The sequence below is a fragment of the Mobula birostris genome, chromosome 4 (assembly GCF_030028105.1).
Source record: "Mobula birostris isolate sMobBir1 chromosome 4, sMobBir1.hap1, whole genome shotgun sequence".
Lineage (NCBI taxonomy): Eukaryota > Metazoa > Chordata > Chondrichthyes > Myliobatiformes > Myliobatidae > Mobula > Mobula birostris.
Window position 1 is genome coordinate 172,752,780 of NC_092373.1, and position 21,511 is coordinate 172,774,290.

The 21,511-nt window shown below is 42.3% G+C and overlaps 1 protein-coding gene across 1 annotated transcript in view; it reads left to right on the plus strand.

The window, feature by feature from the left end:
* Positions 1-13,630: 13,630 nt before the first annotated feature.
* Positions 13,631-21,511, plus strand: part of metap1 (methionyl aminopeptidase 1) — a 57,923-nt gene continuing 50,042 nt past the window's right edge. The window contains exon 1 of the mRNA XM_072256463.1: positions 13,631-13,765. Coding sequence (XP_072112564.1) covers positions 13,643-13,765 — 123 coding nt within the window. The 5' untranslated portion in view covers positions 13,631-13,642. The remainder of the gene's footprint in view (positions 13,766-21,511) is intronic.

The window sequence follows — 21,511 nt, forward strand, 5'->3', positions numbered from 1 at the left end:
TTTCGAAATTGTTGTCATTCTTCAATATACGAATGTAAAGGAGAATGAAATAAGTGTTACTCTGGATTCAAAGCAGCATTAAACACAACAAATAGAAATATAAACTCAATCCTATAAAATATTGTGTACAAATAACTGTTGGGTGTGGCTATGTGTATAATTACCTCATACACGTAGACTGTATGTACATGAAGTGACGATTCGTGCTCGAATATCTCAACATACGAAGACCCTTCAGCCCGCACTGATGGCCCCTCCTCTCGTCTTCAACCCCCTTCCTCTTCCTGGACACCCCGCTAACTTTTTATCGCTAACTGCCGACGAGGCGTCAACCGTCTTGACTTTAACACCCTCGCTCCAATTCTAACCTCACTCTTTCCAAACGTGCTGCTCTCCACTCTCTCCGCACTAAACCTAACCTCATCATCAATTCCGCAGATAAGGGGGGATGCTGTAGTGGTTTGGTGGACTGATCCCTCCTTGCTGAAGCCAGCCGACAACTCTCACTCAGACACCTCCTCTTACTTACCCTTCGAACAGGACACCACTAAGGTGCACCAGGCCATTGCCTCCCGCACTATCACCGACCTTATCATCTCAGGGGATCTCCCATCCACTGCTATCAATCTCGTAGTTTCCTTACCCTGCACCTCCCACCTAAGATCCATCAACCTGCCTGTCCAGATAGACTCTTTGTTTCTACTTGTTCCTGCCCTACCGAACTTAGATCTGCATACCTCGACTCTGTTTCACCTCCCCCTCCCCGACCCCGTTCAGTCCCTTCCTATCTACATCCGTGACACTTCACATGCTCTTGATCTTTTCAATTACTTTAAGTCTCCTGGACCCGATCATCTCATTTTTACCATGGACGTCCATACAACTCCACCTCGCATCGGGAGGGCCTTATACCTCTCTGCTTCTTTCTGGACAACAGACCCAACCTTTTCAATCCTCCACCACGCTCCTCCATCGGATGGAACTGGTCCTCAACCTCAATAATTTCTCCTTCGGCTCTTCCCATGTCCCTCAAACAAAAAGTAAACCATGGGGACTCGCATGGGTCACAGCAATGCCTGCCCTTTTGTCGACTACGTGGAACAGTCTGTGTTCCAAGCCTACACTGGCGTCCATCCTATACTTTTCCTTCGCTACATCGACGACTGCATTGGTGCTGCTTCCTTCACCCATGCTAAGCCCGTGGACTTCATCAACTTTGCCGCCACCTTCCACCCAGCCCTCAGATTACTTGGTCCATTTCCGAAACCTCCCTCCCCTTTCTCCATCTCTCTGTCTTCATCTCTGGAGACAGTCTATCTACTGATTTCTGTTATAAACCCACTGATTCTCACGGCTACCTGGACTATACCTCTGCCCACCCTGTCCCTTGTGAAAATGCCACCCCATTCTCTCAGTTACTCCGTCTCTGCCGCATCTGCTCACGGGATGAGGCTTTTCATTCCAGAACTACTGAGATGTCCTCCTTCTTTAAAGAAATGGGCTTCCCTACGTCCCCACCATTAATGCTGCCCTCAACCGCATCACTTCCATTTCGCGCACATCTGCCCTCACCTACCACCCCACCAGCCTTGGTGTCCAGCACATAATACTCCGTAACTTCTGCCATCTCCAACGGGACCGCACTGCCAAGCACATCTTCCCCCCTCCACCCCCCTACTTCCTGCTCTCAACGCGATTCCCTCATCCACTCGTCCCTCCCCACTGATCTCGCTCCTGGTACTTATCCTTGCAAGCGGAACATGTGCCACACCTCCTCCCTCACTACCATTCAGTGTCCCAAACAGTCTTTTCAGGTGAGGTGACACTTCACCCGCGAATCTGTTGCAGTCATCTACTGTAGCCCGTTATTCCCGGTAAGGTCTCCCGTATATCGGTGAGACCCCCGACGTAGATTGGAAGACTACTTCACCAAGCACCTACGCTCCGCCCGCCAGAAAAAGCGGGATCTCCAGGCAGCCAACCATTTTAATTCTACTTCCCATTCCGACATGCCAATCCACGGCCTCCTCTCCTGCCTCGATGAGGCCACTCAGCTTGGAGGAGCACATAGATTTCTCGAGCTTCCGGTAATTCCCCCCCCCCCCACTTCACCATTCCGCATTCCTGTTTCCTTCCCTCCCCTTATCTTCTTACCTACCCATCACTTCCCTCTGGTGCTCCTCCTCCTTTTCTTCTGTGGTCTTCAATCGTCTCCTATTGGATTCCTCCCCACCCCTTCTCCAGCCCTTTAGCTCTTTTACCAATCAACTTCCAAGTTCTTTACTTCACACCCACCCTCTCTCCAGGTTTCACCTATCTCCTGCCACCTTGTACTTCATCTTCCCCCCCCCCCCCCAATCTTCTTACTCTGACTTCTCCTCTTTCTTTGCAATCCTGATGAAGGGTCTCTGCCCGAAACATTGACTGTTCACTCTTGTCTGTCCATCCTGTTGAATGCCATCATTCATTCATTTTGTTGTGTTTCTTGGATAGATTGTGTATGCCTACAGGAAAACATCTCAGGATTGTATATGGTGACATTTACTTTGATAATATTGACATGTTCCTTGATAATAAATTTACTTTGGAATTTAAACTTTGATGGCAGGTAGGATGGTGCCAGTAATGCATTGGGCAGTTTCAATGGCCCTTTGTAGAGCTTTCCTGTCCACTGCAGTGAAACGGTAACTTGACATGTTACTGCTGAGATTGCATGTTCTGGTCTCCATATTTAAGGAAGTACATATTTACAATGGAGGCAATGCAGAGAAAGTTCAGTAGGCTGATACAAATCTTTTTTAAAAAAGCAAGCAGATGCTGGAAATCTAACATTTAAACAAAAATGCTGAAAACATTCAGCAGGTCAGGCAGCATCTGTGGCAAAAGTCCTGGCCATGAAGCAATTGTTTCTCTTTCCACAGACCTCAAGTGCCGAGTTATTCCAGCATTTTTGTTAAATATTAATTCCTGGGCTGCTGAAAGAACGTTTTCCTTGTTGGGTGAAGTGGCAGGGGGTTCATATTTAAAACTACGAAAAATAATTTCAGAGTAAGAGATTACCTATTTTATAAAGAGGGTTGTGACTTTTATGGAATTCTTTCCACCAAGGGTTGTAAAGGCAATCATTAAATTTATTCAAGGAGGATGCTGACAGACATTTTGAATTACAAGGGATCAAGATGTTGGGGAGGGAGTATGCTACACTTTTAACTCAGTTTCATTTTAATTTGCAATTTCTTTCTGTACCTTTTGTAAGAGCTTAGTTTTGGTTTAAATTATTCTACGCATTTAACTGAAATCAGTAAGTGAATGGTCCCATTATAATTTAGGTGAGATTGGTAGGAAAAGGACCTTTCCAAATTTCAATTAAGTTTGGCAGACAAGGATATTGGATATTTGACAAGGATATTGGGAGTTATAGTTTCAAGATAAGAAACAGACCAGGCATGGTGTAACCGAATGTAGTATAGGTTTGGGGGGCTGCTTCAAAATTACCAACAGTTTGTATTAAAGTAATTAGCTGAAGTTTCATGGAAATAGTTAAAAAGGTATTAAAATGACAAGATACCATTTAACTGAGTCACAATTTATGCACTTAAATGAAATACAGAATAAACTAGAGTAAAACATATTCTAGGGGTGGATGACAGGAAACCAGTGTGGGAGTTTGTAAAGTGGAAAAGTTGTTGCACTGGGGCAGTTCCATTCTTTCGATCTCGGAAGGCTGGGTCTAGTGGTCTGAGTAATCATCATAACCGGGGTCTTCCTTGGTTGCAGTGGATGACCATGATTCTTCTGTGCATTGACATGCCCTTCAATCTCCATGGAAAGTTGCAGAACCACCTTCCTGGCTGTGGGATCTCAAGCGTCCAGTCCACGGGAGCTGACTTTGCATGCTAGGAATGTCCCTATCTCACAGTGAAACAGACCCACTGGCTACCCTCCCCTGGTTTAGCCTGCCTGTCAAAACGCTGCACCGTGGTGTGGCTACATGCAAGCAGCTACTTGGAGCTACAGGTGACGGCTGAGTGCCGAGTGGGGACAAAAGGTAACATTCAAGATGATTGTCCATACATTCAACTTATTCGCAGTTCTTAACTTGCTGAAGTAGTGAAATCATTTCATTTTCACTCCTGGCCATTTCTGGCATCTCCAAGCCTCAAAGCTTGAAACCACGGTGAGCTAAACAGTTCCAAATTGTCTTACTGCTTCTTTCTCACCAACTGTGACAAAAATCTCTGATTTTTGAACACAAACACACACAAATTACATTATTGAAAAACTGTTCTAAGCATTGTGTCACGTCTAATTGCCACATGTGCACACGACTAACACTAATTAGAACCTGTTCAGCAAGTCTGCTGCCCCAATTAAGAAGCACAGGGTCCCAAATAAACTCAGGGAATACTGGTAATTTTCTTGATTTGTTCTTGTTCTTTAAGAGTAGGCCCAAATAAGCCACTGCCCCAATTAACCAGAATCTACTGTATTTCCAAACTGATTCCAGAACCATGATGCATGTGATATAGGGAGGGAACTGCTGAAGAAGCAGTGGTGCATGCTGTCGTCCATCTTGCTGCAATTGCAGCCACTCTGCAGCCTCGGTATACCAACGGTGCAAGAAGTGAACGTTCAACATCATGGATGGGGTGAAGATCCAGCAGTATTGCATTGCAGTTAGGAAATAAGAACTAGAAATAGCAAAGGGCTAATAGGGCTCTTCATTGTGATTGATCCTTTAACTCAGTCCCTTTATCCTGCACTAACCACATACAACTTGAATTCCTTAATACCCCAAAATTTAATATTTTGTACATAAAGGCACTGAGTCTCTACAACTTGTAGGGAGAAAATGCTAGAGATTCACCACTTCTCATTAGCTGAACCCTTATTTTGAACCTGTGACCCCAATTCCTGACTAAGAGCAACATCCCTACATCGATTTTCTGTGTCTATTACATCACCTCATCTAAATTCTAAAACACTTCGGCCTAATATTAATCCATTGACAATCCTCTATCCAAGAGATCAATCCAGCTAATATTCAATGCACTCCTTTAATCGCAAGCATAGCCTTCCATGGGGCAGGAGGGTAGACCAGTCCACAATATCCCGGGGTCCTGTACTCTGCAGTCCATCAGATAAATGGAGAAATGGAGGATTGGTTCATGGGAACATGATTACAGGTGGATTCTGTGAGAAAAGAGACACTTCAACATTGAAACATTGGTTGTCCAATTCCTGATAGTAGTGCTGAGCTGGAAACCTAACACGAGTTGTTGCTTTACTCCCTAAGCTTGTAGCAATAGAAAGAAGCGGTGGGGAGAGTTACACAGCCAGACAAAAAGAGAATGGACAGCAGCTTCCATCATACTGAACAAGGCAGCAGAGCAGACCACAGGCTACAGGAAAAGGAGACATTGTAATTAGAGTATAGTCCCATGGATGGCCAGGATTGAAGGACCTCATTCTGTGCTGCATGATGTTGTGTATTTAATATTTCAATAATATTCGAGCAATCTTGTAGATATATTGTTTGATTCAGCATTTTTGTTTAAATAATTCATTATGGGTTATCCATCTACCATAAACGCTGCCTGGGCAGGGCGTAAAGCATTATCAAGGATGCATCTCACCCTAACCATGGACTTTTTACTCTCCTCCCATCTGGTAGGCGCTACAGGAGCCTCCGCTCCCGCACCAGCAGGCAGAGGAAGACCTTCTTCCCTGAGGCTGTGACCCTGCTGAACCTCACATCACAGCCTTAAGCAGTATTGCACCCATATTGTACTGTCTCAGTACTTTTATATTTGTGTGCTGTAGCACTTACTTTTTATTCGCAGTTATTTTGTAAATAACACTATTCTTTGCATTTCTGGTTAGATGCTAACTGCATTTCATTGGCTTTGTATCTGTACTCGGTATAATGACAATAAAGTTGAATCTAACCTAATATAAAAGTATATTAATTGTGTACATCATCATGCTATCATGTGATATGTATGCACCTCACTTCACGTAAAGATGACATTACACCTGCATTTTGGACTCCTGTGTCTTCCTTTGAATTAATTTAATGTTTTGAAGTTACAAAACATAACACATGACTCTGTGAGGAGGTGATGAGAGACGGCAGGATCTTCATAATCTCTCAACACATGGAACTGGTGCTGCCAGCCCCTAGAAATGTCTGCACCCACTATGCCAGCTATGATGCAACCCTGAGTCCCACATTTCAATGCTGTTTGGTTGCATCGCTGACCCTAGCCCGCCCAACACTAGCTTACAAAGGCTGCCTCACACCAGCCTACCCAGGCTGCCTCTTCACACCATGTCATGAGTAATTCATTGCTGGGGGAGTGCAGGTGGAGGTTAAGGATTTTACACATAAGAGATTCTGCAGATGCTAAAAATTTTAAGCCACACACACACACACACAATGCTGGAGGAACTCAGCAAATTAGTCAGCATTCATGGAGAGGTATAGTAAACAACTGATGTTTTGTGCTGTGACTCTTCGTCAGTCCTGATCAGTCCCTACAACATTGTGTGTGTGTGTTGCTAAGGATTTCACACAGCAAGGATTTCACATGGAGAAGGCAGGGATTCACACCAAGTTCCCATTGCAGCATCCATCTTGAGCAGAAGCCTTTTTTAACTTCGCGATGATATGAGGACCAAGAACAGTATAACAAATCAGCACTCTTTAGGGCAGCACTATGCGAGATATGGGTATCTAATGTGGCCAGTTTAGTTAAGATCCCGATAAATGATAGCCATTGGAATGTTGATGATAGGTAATTTACTGACAGCAATGTCAATAAGGAGTTGGGGGGGGGGAGGAGGGTCATTTTGCTATAAAATAAGGTGTCATCTATTTAAGAGACAGATATGTTTTTTCCACTTGGAGAGCTGTGAATTTTTGGAATTCCCTTAATCAAAAGCATGGTAGAGGTCAAGTTTATGAAATATTTTCAAGTCAGAGGTAGATGAATACTTGACATGTATGTGGGGGAAAAATTACAATGGTCTAAAGGGAATGCAGAATTGTGGTCACAACTTGATTGGTCACATTCTCAGTAAGTAGCAGAATAAGCTTGAGGATGTCAGTTACTTGCTGCTCCTAATTCATATACACATATTTCAACCTTTTCTGTAAAAAACTGTTAAAATACTACCTATATTTGCTCATTTCACCAAGATTCTTCTTTAAGCAAAACACATCTTTAAATTACTACAGTTTATACAGGACCATTGAAAAGTCTTCGGCAAATGTAAAAAAATTCTGTAAAGCTAATTTGTTTTCAAAACTAATGAAATGGAAAGTTTCTAAATATCAGGAAAATTACGATAAAAAGCAGTACACAGTAAAAAAAAACACTAAATCAGATCATTATTTGGTACGACCACCTTTGCCTATAAAACTGCATAAATTTTCTAAGGTACACTGTCAAGCAACTTTACAAGAAAATCGACTGGTAGGTTGTTCCAAGCATCTTGGAGACTTTGCCACAGTTCTTCTGCAGACTTTGGCTGTCTTGCTTGCTCTGTCTCTCCAGGTAATCCCAGACAACCTAAATGACGTTGAGATTTGAGCCCTGTGGAAGCTACACCATCTGAAACCATACAAAAAATCTTATGCTGCCTCAGACTTTTACACAGTACTGTATATTACGTCCAGAGTAATTTGGTTTTATACAAATTCTAATCTGCTACAGTGAGGTTCCAGTTCATTCAAAACAGTGTGTTTGGTAACGAAGCATTTACTGGGTTATTCATTGTTGAATGGAACAAAGCAGAACAGTTTTTGAACAGAGAATATGTCCTATTGTGCTCATGTGACAGAGAGAGACAACAGACCTGTGGAAGTGATGCAATCCACAGAGCAGAGAATTCTTCATTCTAATTTAAAAATAAAAGCCTTCCAAAGCACATTGAATAAAGAAGCACGAGTGCTACCAAAGGAAGAGTCTTCTTTAGTATTCTAAGCTGATGAATATCAATTTAGGACATGACTTCAGTAACAGCTTGCAATTATATACCATTTTCCATATTTCTCATTCCAATTTTCACAATAGCAAGATCTGACATAATTTGACAGTCACATATTAGTACAAGCAAACAAACATGTCAAAGTCAAGTTTATTGTCATTTGAACAAGTACATGTATGCAAGGTGCAATGAAAAAATTGCTTGCAGCAGCTTCAGAGGCACATAGCATTTTAGAAACACATTTACAAGAAAATCATACACCAATAGAAATTATATAAAATTAACCAAGAAAGAATACATTTAGAACAATGGAATAACAAGTTTATTGTAGTGCAAAGGGGTCACGATGTTGCTGTACTGAGGTAGCAATTAAGGCTGGGCCGGTTGGTTCAAGGACCACGTGGTTCAAGGGTAGTAGCCGTTCTTGAACCTTGTGCTGTGGGACTTCAGGCTTCTCTCATACCTGATCGGATGGTAGCTGCAAGATGGCATGGCCCAGATGGTGGGGAGTTTGGATGACAGACGTTGCTTTCTTGAGGCAGCAGCAGATGAAGATACTATCAGTGGTGGCGGGGGGGGGGGCATGTGTTGGTAATGTCTTGGGCAGCGTCCACTACTCTCTGCAGCTTCTGCTGTCTTCCTGGCCTTCTCCTTTATTTCAGGTTTCCAGCAGTATTTGCTGCTTATTTATTTTATTTTATTTTGAGATACAGTATTAGGCCGTTCCAGCCCTTTGGGCCACCCCCCCCCCCCCAAGCAACCCTTGACAACCTGGATTCAACTCTAACCTAATCACAGGACAATTTACAATGACCAATTAATCTACCTGGTGCATCTTTGACTGTGGGAGGAAGTCAGAGCACCCGGTGAAAATGCACACATTCCATGTGAAGAACACACAGAGGCTCCTTACAGAGGACGTCAGGTTCGAACTCCAAGCATGAAAGAGTTGTTCTAACCACTCTACTATCGTGGTACCATTACAGCTCCAGCATACTTTCTTCTCTCTGCTCTTCTCATTCATTCCTCATTTACAGTGCTCTGGACAAACTGACTTAGATTAACAAGCATTCACTTCCTCTTTGAATAGCACTAGATATTGACCACGTTGTTGGACAACCTTGGTCTCCACCTTATCATACAGAATCAGGTTTATCAGCACTGATTTATACGTGAAATTTATTTTTTGTAGCAGCAGTACAATGCAGAGACATAAAGTAACTATAAATTACAAAAATAAATAGTGTAAAAGAAAAGCAATAATGAGGCAGTATCCATAGGTTCATAGGCCATTCAGAAATCTGATGGCAGAGGGGAAGAAGCTGGCTCTGAGTTGGTGAGTGTGGGTCTTCAGGCTCCAGTACCTCCACCCTGAGACATGGCCAACCCTCATTTTGAGATATGGCCCCATTGATCAAAGTCAAAGTCAAGTTTACCGTCATAAGCAAATGTACTGTATATGGACAGGTGCAATGAAAAACTTACTTGCTGCAGCATCATAGGTACATGGCATCACATTATCAGAATTAATAATACCGTCATATAGCATGAAAAGCATAAACAAGAAAAACATAAACTGTGCACAATTTTTACAGGGTAGAAACATTTATAAGAAAAAATAAAATCCATTTTAGTACAAAAGTGGTCAGAAAGGTCATCGTGTTGCTAAACTGTAGTGATGACTAGGGTTTTGCCAGTAGGTTCAAGAACAGTATGGCTGAAGGGAAATAGCTGTTCTTGAACCTGGTGCTGTGGGTCTTTAGGCTTCTGTACTTCCTGCCAGAAGGTAGTTCTCAACATCCATCTTAAAGAGGGAAAAAGATGGAAATCTAAAAATCGCCTGTAGCAGAAGAGCTACAGAAAAGTACTGGAAATTCCCAGCAGTTTAAGGAGCATGAAAGAGAAACAGAGTTGAAATTTCAGGTCTGTTGCAGGATCTTCAACCCAAAAAGCTAATGCCGTTTTTCTTTCCATAGATGCCATTGGGTTTGTTGAGGTACATGGGGACAAGGATATAGAGGAATTTAATAACAAGGATGAGAAATGAGGGTGGAGGGTAGATTCACCAGAATGCTGCCCAGTATGATTTATTTAGGGTATTAAGAGTCTCTTTGAATAGTGTTTTATTTTCCTTGGAGTAGAGGAGGCTGAGCAGGGACCTGACAGAGGTATAGAAAATTATGAAGGGCATAGACAGAGATGATAATTGGAAACTTTTCCCCATGGCAGATATGTCTAAAACCTGATGGCATAAGTTATGATAATAGGTAGGTTTAAAGGGGATTGAGAGAGAACATTCTTTCACCCAGAGGATGGTTGAATCTGGTACACATTGTGTGAATGGTGTAAGTCAAGAGACTTGCACAATAGTTAATCAGTATCTAGATGAGCACTTGGATTGCCAAGGTATTGAAGGTTATAGGTCAAGTGATGGTAAACAGGATTAGTATAGATGGGCATTATATGGTTGGCAAAGGACATGAAGTTAAATTCACATTGTTTCTGGACAAAAGTTAGGGCAAATCAGAACATGGGACTTAAAGGTGAACAAAATTTGATATGTGACAAATTTTGGATGAGTTCAAGTTTAAGAGGAAGGCTGTTTAGGAACCCACCAGAATATATTGTTCTGCATCTTTTTTTCCTTTTGATGGCTGCCTTTCATTTTGCATTTGACACTTTACGTCTTATTCCTTCTCTGGACAAGATGACAAGGTACAATGTGTGTTGCTCCAGATTCCAGTATCTGCAGTGCCTTGTGCCTACAATAAAATTAATCTCAAAAAGAAAACAATGGTTTCTGTGGCTCTTTAACGAGAACTAGTTATTTAGAAAATGCACAAAATAAATTACCTCTCCCTATCCAAAATTCTCTTAAGTGTTGAAATCAAACCAGCACTCACCACTTTCTCTGGCAGTTCTTTCCACAACTGCACCACCCTCTGAGTGAAAAAGTTCCCCTTCAGGTTCCTCGTAAATATTTCACTTTTCACCCTCCATGACCTCTAGTTCTAGTTTCACGCAACCTCAGTAGAAAAAAGCCTGCTTGCATTAAACCTATCTATACCCCTCATAATTTTGTATATCTCTTTAAAATCTCCCCTCATCTTCCTATACTCCAATGGAATAAAGTCCTAACCTATTCAACCTTCCCCTAAGTCTCAGATCATCAAGTCCCAGCAACATCCTTGTAAATTTTCACTGTACTTTCAATTTTATTGACATCTTTCCTGTAGTAGGTGATCAGAACTGTGCACAATATTCCAAATTTGGTTTCAACAATAACTTATACAACTTCAACATAACATTCCAACTCCAGTACTCAATATCTTGACTCATTCGTAAGGCCAGTGAAGTTGTGGGGATGGAACTGGACTCTCTCATGGTGGTGTCTGAAAAGAGGATGCTGTCCAAGTTGCATGCCATCTTGGACAATGTCTCCCATCCACTACACAATGTACTGGTTGGGCACAGGAGTACATTCAGCCAGAGACTCATTCTACCGAGATGCAACACAGAGCATCATAGGAGGTCATTCCTGCCTGTGACCATCAAACTTTACAACTCCTCCCTTGGAGGGTCAGACACCCTGAGCCAATAGGCTGGTCCTGAACTTATTTCCTGGCATAATTTACATATTACTATTTAACTATTTATGATTTTATTACTATTTAACTATTTATGGTGCAACTGTAACGAAAACCAATTTCCCCAGGATCAATTAAGTATGACTATGACTATTATGAAGTCAAGGTGCCAAAAGCTCTCTTTATGACCCTATCTACCTGTAACTTCACTTTCAAGGGATCTGGAACTGTACCCCCAGATGGTTCTGTTCTCCCACACTCCATAGTGCCTTACAGTGGCCCTGGAGTGCCCTACTTTGTCCTCCCACAGTTGTCTGCATTAAATCGCTGTAGGTACACAGCAGGTCAGGCAGCATCTATTCATGCTGAAACAGAAACAATGTTTCAGGTTATTGACTCTTCATACCTATGAGATACTTTGGGATTTTCTTAAAGGACTGGTTCTGTCTAATAAAAGGGAAGGGGTAATGAATGCTTGTTGATCAGAGCTGGAGGGTGTAAGTAGAGAAGAACAAATGAGGGCAGTTGAGATTAAAAATGTTGGGACTGTAAATGAAATTGCAAACTGAAATAAAAGAATGCTATGAATACCCAGCAGATAGGGAAGTTTTATATTAATATATCAGACTTATCCAATTCCAACACAAGCAGGGTCATCAGAAATTGTTAGCTTCAGTATTGAGCTCCAAAGGCTGCAACATACCTAGATGGAAGAGCTACTTCCTCTCTGTCTAAAAAACCTACTGATCAACATTGACAAGCTGACATTGTATTAAATTGGCAACGTTCCAGAAGTTAACTCTGGCAACCAAGCCTGCACAATTTAGCAAACTGATGGACCCACTTTGCATAAAGCTCTCAAAACCAATTACTTATCCTTCCAGGTGAGGCGACACTTCACCTGTGAGTTGGCTGGGGTGATATACTGCGTCCGGTGCTCCCAATGCGGCCTTCTATATATTGGCGAGAGCTGACGCAGGCTGGGAGACCGTTTCCCTGAACACCTATGCTCTGTCCGCCAGAGAAAGCAGGATCTCCCAGTGGGCACACATTTTAATTCCACGTCCCATTCCGATATGTCTATCCACGGCCTCCTCTACTGTCGAGATGAAGCCACACTCAGGTTGGAGGAACAACACCTTATATTCCGTCTGGGTAGCCTCCAACCTGATAGCATGGACATTGACTTCTCTAACTTCCGTTAATGCCCCACCTCCCCTTCGTACCCCATCCGTTATTTATTTATTATTAATTTTTTTTCTCTCTTTCTCGCTCCTTTTTCTCCCTCTGTCCCTATCACTATACTCCTTGCCCATCCTCTGGGCTTCCCCCCTCCCCCTTTTTTCTCCCTAGGCTTTCCGTCTCATGATCCTCTCCCTCCTCCAGCCTCGTGTCCCTTTTGCCAATCAACTTTCCAGCTCTTAGTTCTATCCCTCCCCCTCCTGTCTTCTCCTATCGTTTTGGATCTCCCCCTCCCCCTCCCCCTCCCCCTCCCAAATCTCTTACTATCTCTTCTTTCAGTTAGTCCTGACGAAGGGTCTCGGCCCGTAACGTGACTGTACCTCCTCCTACCCATGCTGCCTGGCCTGCATTTTTTGTGGGGTGTTGTCCGTCTATTTACATAGGAACTCGAACTCGCACAGGATGCCGGATCAGCATTGCTCTTGCTCGAACTCTACCGCATTTAAAACTATTGATAAGAATAGATCAATAGAAATAATTCAAGGTCCTTTTGAACCTCAGTGACTGTTATCCGGAGCAATGCCCCGCAGATAAATCTGGGAGCTTGAGCAACCCCGAGATAAAACAATCTTTGGGCACCGGTACACCGAATCTGTTTTGAACAATAGAGGGTCCACTACACTTTCTCTGAATGTCAGTAGTAGACTATGTTTAACATGCATTTACTTTCACTTACACACTTTCCACCACCCAGAAATGCACAGTTGCGTTGACTATCATCTTGCATCGGAAGCCGGAGAGTGCGCAGTTGCTGCTCCCCGGTCCTCCCATAACCGGCTCTCCTGCTCCTCCTCTTTCCCGACGTCCTTTCGGACACTGTCATGGCGTCGGATGGGGAGATTGTGAGGCGCGTGTGCGAGACGGATGGTTGTGATCGGGAGGCACGGCTGCAGTGTCCTACCTGCATCAAACTTGGCATTCAGGGCTCTTTCTTCTGCTCGCAGGTAAACCGTGGGGCTCAAGCCCATTGCTAGGGGACGAGATTGGGGTTCGGAGAGAACGCTTTGAATGACATGGTGCTTAAAGGCTGCCACCGGACTTGCTCTCAGCTCTCGGAACCCGGACTCCCATCATCCCGGAACAGGGACCCAATCACACAGCTCACCCATCCAAGACTCGGGACCCTACGCTCAGCACCCGGCTAATCTCCGGACCTGGCACCCTGACCCTTAGCCCACTTGGGACCCGGGTCCTTGCTCCTCAGTCCACTGCCAAACCCGGAGCTGGGACCCAGCCCCTTAACCCAACCTCCTTTCCAAACCTGAGACCCTGTCCCTCTCCACTCCCCCTATCCAGACCTGGGACCCTACTCCTTCCCCTCCCCCTCATCCACACTCCCAGGGCTTGGGACATCACGAGCCAAATGCCCCATGAAGCACCTCTTGCCCCTTTAGTGGAAGGATGTATTGCTTCCACTAAAGGGGCAAGAGGTGCTTCATGGGGCATTTGGCTCGTGATGTCCCAAGTTCAACTGTCCACCTGGTACACAACTCTGACGGCACCACTATTCTGTACCCCACCCTACAACCTCATACTCCTTCCTCACAGTTTCCATACACTGGCGTCTGCCCTCATGCACCTGACACCACTATTTTCCCTGACTCTCGTGATTAGCTATACCCCATCTCGCAACTCTGTCTGTATGCCCATCTCTACAGCCCCATTCCACACCGTTCATTAATCTATTTATGTACTTTCTCAGTCTTCCCCCCCCCCCATACACCAAAACACTCCCATCTGCATCCTGTACCCCACTTTGCCCACGTGTATCCTCTTTCATACAGTTGGCTTGCTCAGGTAGCCATTCCATTTTTGAGGTTGACTTGTTTCCACTCTAGTTCGTTGGTTAACTTAATGAAGCCAGCGTGGAAGCAATACATCCTTCCACTAAAGGGGCAAGAGGTGCTTCATGGGGCATTTGGCTCGTGATGTCAGGTATTTCCTTCTGCCATTCGTGGAAGCTTCCATGTGCTTAAAACGTTTGGTTTCAAGGCTATAGGTGTCAACATGACCTTTTCGAAGAATTAAAGATGACCTTTATTTATCACATTTACATTGAAATATGTCTTTTGCATTGAGGATGTGCTGGGCGCACCCCACAAGTGTTGCTGTGCTTTTAGTGCCAACGTAGCATGCCCACAACTTAGTAGCCCTAACTTGTACATCTTTGGAATGTGGGAAGAAACTGGAGCACCTGGAGAAAACTAGCACAGTCACAGGGAGAATGTACAAACTCCTTATAGAGGTGCGGATTGAACCCTGATCCTGCAGCTAATGCTGTAAAGTGTTATGCTAACTGCTACAGTACCATGCTGCACTCCTCTTTGAGGAGTCTTGGGCCAGGAATCCCTGTAAGTTGGTATATATGTTTATTTTCCAAGGAGTCTCTGAGCACATCCTTGAATCTTTTTCTGTCCACCTTGTAATTCCATCCTGTGACAGAGCTTGGAATGGGGTGCTTGTTTTGGAAGTTTGACATTGGGCATGTAAGTGAAGGCAACTGTGTGTAGTTATTGTCTTGAAAATGGTAGTATTTCTGTGACTGGACAATGATGTTAGATTGCTTAACGTTCCAGTGAACTTGGAGGAATTCATGGAGATAGGGTTGGTGGTACATTTACAGTATCTTGACATGTAGATAGTCCAGATTTCAGAAGCAAAGAAGAGGGCATAAAACTGCGGCCTGGTCTATCGTGAATTTTGTGCCAGACCTTGCATGCCTCTCCGACATGTAAAATTAATCACAGCTCCCCCTCGACATTCATTCACACTCCCTAGTTTCTACCATTCAAAATTGTTTAATGTTATTTCCAGTACACAAGTGTAGAGAACGATATAATTGTTACTCCAGATCGAAATTAGCACCAAAAAAAAAACAATATGATAAAGAACGTAATAATAAAAAACAATAAATATAAATACATATGATAGCTTATAGATAGTATATCCATGAAGTGACACAAAGCACAAGAGTGTCTGAACATAAGGTGACTGACAGAAAATGATAAAGTAGTGGTGGTGGAGCATCACCCCCTGCTAGTCTTCAACAATCTTTTCCACCTGACGGCATGTGGAGCTCAGGAAGCTCATAAGCTTTAAACATTGAGGTTGCGTGATCTGTGTTAAAGAAAGGGATTCGGAAGTAAGAAACACAACTGGTAAGTTGATGATACAGGCAGATGCCGTGATCTTTTTAAATGATGAAACAGGCTGGCTGGCCTCCTCATGTTCCTCCATGAACATGGTGAGATTTAGCTTGATTTTTGCCTTTCCTGAAACCCATGTTTGCATATTAACAGATATTTACCAACAAAGAGCTTGACTGCAGGACAATTTTCATTTCATCAGGAGTCACCAAGGCTAGTTGCATTCTGCCTGGCTCATTGGGTAATGCAATACAGACTTTAAACTGTTTATAATCTAATGTATCAACATCAACAAAGCTCAAAAGCTAAAGTACTGCCTTGAACAGATTGTCAAGTGTTTGGGCTATCGTATGATTCCTGCTTTTAGAAGCTTGAAGTTTTAGTTACCCAGTGAACTTGATGGAAGTATTGTAATGTGGGTGAGTAATGTGTAGGAACAGAGGTATGTAGAGCATGCATGTTCTTTAATATCAAAGTAAAGAAACACTTCTCTTTAATAATTACAAATAAACATTTGAGTAACTTTGCTATATAATATTTTGCAGCTGTGAAAAGTAATAAATCTGTGCCTTATTCGTTTTACATTGACAGCGAATAAATTATCATCTTGGTAAGAGATTACATTTATAGCATGAATGTATGAGTTTTATACATTATACTTTTTTTTTACTGTTTGGGAAGTATCAGAATAGTGTACTTAAAAAATTAGATTTGGGGGATATACTATCAGTCCTTTGCCCTTGGTATTTATAACATTCCCCCCATACAATCCACAATCATCCACTGCTCAGTTCCCTCAGCAATCATTACCTGTCTACCAGAAGAATATCCTTTTCATTTGCTTTGCATTGAGAAATTCTCACCACCCTGAGATTGCCATATGAGTTGTTTATCTTTTGAGAAATGTTTGTATCTTTTCCTTTCCTTTCTGATGTCCTTGAACTACTTTCTCAGAATCAGGGTTATATGACCAGCATGTGTCATGAAATTTGTTAATTTCTGAATATTTAACTGTACTAATTTCTTAGAGGCTGCGTTCCTAGATGCCTAAACCTTGCCCATGGGTTAAATGAGTGGAATATTTTTTTCACATTGCTGTTTGTAACCAAATACTTCCACTTTCTAATGAAAATCCTTGTATTTTTCTTCTTCCCTTTCCTTTTGGCCATTAGTGACTCTTTTCCCTTTCAAAAATATCAGGCTCCATCATCACTGTTTAAGTTGAGAGTTCTCAATCGCAATTTTATTTCAGTAGAGTATCTTCAATTGCACATTTCCTATACAAATTGTATCATAGAATTGCCTGCATTGAAATCTGATTTTCATTAACAAAGCTTTTAGTCACTTGTAGTTTGTTATATTTTGTTTGTCGGTGCCTCCATGAAGCACCTTGGACTTCTAACTACATTAAATGTAATGTGAATCTCTGGTTACATTAACTTGCATTAAATATTGATTTCCTTCTGCAAATGTGTACTCCACTTTTATGGTATTATTGATTTATTATTGTGTACTTTATTGTGTTCCACCTCTGATAAAATTCAGCTTTACTTTTGGGGTGTTGAGAAGATCAGTCCTTCTTAACAATGTACTGCTGGTGACCTGCGTACCTAGAATCATGCAGAATTTTTAATGCAACTGAAAGTAACCAAGTGATTCACAAAAATATTATTAAACAAATTAAGACTATATATATTTATATCAGCACAGCACAGAAAGAGGCCTATCATCCCTGCCGATCACAATGCCAATGCAAACCAATTCCATCTACCTGCACGTGGTCTGTATTCCTCTCCTCCCTCCCTGTTCATGTACCTGTCTAAATACCACTTAAATATTGCCATTCTATCTGCTTCCACTGAATTCTCCGGCAGTGAGTTCCAGTACCTACCACTTTCTATGTTCAAAAAAAAAAGACTTGTCTTGTAAATCCCCTGTAACCTTTTCTCCTCACCTTAAAGCAATACCCTTCAGTATTTGATATATCTATCCTGGGAAAAAGACTCTGCTATCTACCCTATCTAAGCCTTTCATAATTTTATATACTTCTGTCATGTTGTCCCTTAGTCTCTGCTCTAAAGAAAATAATGAACATTTGTCCAACCTCTCCTTGCAATTAATACTCTCTAATCTTGGAGAACTTCTGCATCCTTTCTAAAGCCTCCATATCGTTCCTGGAATGCGGCATTGACTGCACATTATTCTCCAAATGTGTTCAGGCCAAGGTTTTGTACAGCTGTAATAGAACTTTTTAACTTTTATATTCAGTGCCCTGACCTTTATGTAATAGATATTTAATACCCTATCTACAGGTCTTGCTATTTCCTTGGACTTGTGGACTTGCATCCAAGATTCATCTTTCCATCAGTGCTCTTAAGGGTCCTGCCTTTAACTGTATTCCTCTTGCGAAGTACGCCAACTCACATTGCTCCAGATGAATATCTGCCGTTTGTCCACCCTTATACTTTATACTTTATTGTCGCCAAACAATTGATACTAGAACGTACAATGATCACAGTGATATTTGATTCTGTGCTTCCCGCTCCCTGGATTACAAATCGATAGTAAATATTAAAAATTTAAATTATAAATCATAAATAGAAAAATGGAAAGTAAGGTAATGCAAAAAAACCGAGAGGCAGGTCCGGATATTTGGAGGCTACGGCCCAGATCCGGGTCAGGATCCGTTCAGCAGTCTTATCACAGTTGGAAAGAAGCTGTTCCCAAATCTGGTCGTACAAGTCTTCAAGCTCCTGAGCCTTCTCCCGGAGGGAAGAGGGACAAAAAGTGTGTTGGCTGGGTGGGTCGTGTCCTTGATTATCCTGGCAGCACTGCTCCGACAGCGTGCGGTGTAAAGAGAGTCCAAGGAAGGAAGATTGGTTTGCAGCTTCTTCTGATCTTGGATAGGACAACTTCCATACCAGGTTGTGATGCACCCTAGAAAAATGCTTTCTACGGTGCACCTATAAAAATTAGTGAGGGTTTTAGGGGACAGGCCAAAAGCCTTTAGTTTTCTCAGGAAGTAAAGGCGCTGGTGGGCCTTCTTGGCAGTGGACTCTGCTTAGTTGGACCAAATCAGGTCATTTGTGATATTGACCCTGAGGAACTTAAAGCTTTTGACCTGTTCCACTTGCGCACCACCGATGTAAATTTCCAACCAATCCCTATTCCATGTTTTTTGACAACAGGTGCCACTTCATTAATGCAAAGAAATAAATAGAATATATTCCAAGATGGTTTGAGGAATAACAGGAGTGTCAGTGGACGTTGTTTACTTCGATTCTAAGAAGGCCATTGACAAGGTGCCGCACATGAGGCCTAAACAAGATGAGAACCTATGATATTACAGGAAAAATATTGGCATGCACAGAAGGTTGTTTGACTGGCGGGAGGCAATGAGTGAAAATCAAGCGGACCTTTTTCTTTTGGCTGTTAGTAACTGGAGCTTGGTGTTGGGTCCACTACTTTTAATGTTGTATGTCAACGATTTGAATGGCAGCATTGGTGGCTTTGTGACCCCATTTGCAAGGATAGGTAATGTTAAGGAAACGGAGTCTAAAGAAGGACTTGAACAAATTAGGAGAATGGGTGAAGAAGGGGCAGCTGGAATGCAGTGTAGGGAAATGTATGGTCATGAAGTTTGGTCAAAGGAATGAAGGTGTAGACTAATTTCAAATTGGGAAGCGATTTCAGTAATCAGAGATGTAAAGAGACTTGGGAGTCCTAATGTAGGATTCCCTTAAGATTAGCATGCAGGTTGCATCGGTTGTAAGGAAGGCAAATACAAAGTTAACATTCATTTCAAGAAGGCTAGAATATAAAAGCAAGGATGTAATACTGAGGCTTTATAAGGCATTGGTCAAACCATACTTGGAGTATTGTGAGCAATTTTGGGCTCCATATCAAAGACTAATATGCTGGAGACGGTCCAGAGGAGGTTCGCAGGAATCCATCTTGGGTACTAGACTAGCCTACAATGTACCCAGGACATCTTCAAGGAGTGGTGTCTCAGAAAACCAGTGTCCATTATTAAGGACCTCCAGCTCCCAGGGCATGCCCTTTTCTCACTGTTACCATCGGGTGGGAGGTATAGAAGCCCGAAGGCACACACTCAGCAATTCAGGAACAGCTTCTTCCCCTCTGCCATCTGATTTCTAAATGGACATTGAACCCTTGAACACCACCTCACTTTTAAGATATATATTATTTCTGTTTTTTGCACAATTTTTAATCTATTCAATATTCTGTAATTGATTGATTTATTTATTTTTTCTTCTATATTATGTATTGAACTGCTGCTGCTGCTAAGTTAATAAATTTCACGACACATGTCGGTGACAATAAACCTGATTCTGATTCCTGATTCTGTGAATGAAAGGGTTAATGCGTGAGTGGTGTTTGATGGCTTTGGGCCTGTACTCCCTGGAGGTTAGAAGAAACCTACTGAATACTGAAAGGGCTAGATAGAGTGAACCTGGAGAGGATGTGTCCAATAGTGGTAGAGTCGAGGACCAAAGGGCATGGCGGCGGAACAGAAGGATGTCCCTTCAGAACAGAGATGAGGAATTTCTTTAGCCAGAGTGTGGTGAATCTGTGCTACTGTCACAGGAGACTGTGGAGGCTAAGCCATTGGGTATAGTTAAAGCGGAGGTTGATGGCCGTTGATCAGTAAGGGCGTCAAAGGTTATGGGAAGAAGACAGGAGAACAGGATTGAGAGGGAAAATAAACCAGTCATGATCGAATGGCAGAGCGGACACAATGGGCTGAATGACCTAATTTTGCTTCTATGTCTTATGGTCTTATTATCCACAACTCTGCCAATTTTTATACTGTTTGCAAACTTACTAGTCAGTGCACCTACATCATTTTTCCGAATTCTGGCAGAACACTACTGGTCACAGATCTTAAGTCCAGATCACACCACAGCCTCTATTTTCTAATGCCAAGCCAGTTTTAAATTCACTTTACCAAGTTTCCATGGTTCCCATGTGCTTTCATCATCTGGATGATCATACCATGATGAATTCTTTACTAAAGTCCATTCAAACCATTACTTTTGTCACCTGCTCAAAATAACTCAATCAAGTTATCGTTGTAAAATGAGAAGTAACAAGCCTGGGTGTTACTATCCTTGATTCAAATTTGAAATTTAAATCTCACTTGGAGAAAGTGACCAGTATTTCTACACTTAAGAAATATTTCAAAGTTACATCTGTTTCTGTCACATAATGATGCTGAAAAACTAATTCATGGCTTTATATTGACTAGTTAACTGCAAAGTACATTTTACTGCGCTTCCAAAGCAATCTATTGGCACACTGCAACTCATTCAGAACACTGCTGCAAGACTTTTGACTAAAACCAGGATGAGAAAACTTATCACTCCTGTTCTAACTACTCTGAATTGGCTTCCTGTATCTTACAGAATTGATTTTAAATTTCTCTTATTTGTTTTTAAAGCTCTCAATGGTCTGAGTCCAGATTACATCACAGAATTGCTTTTGTTTTATAATCCTGAATGAGCTCTCGGGTCTTTTTCCACT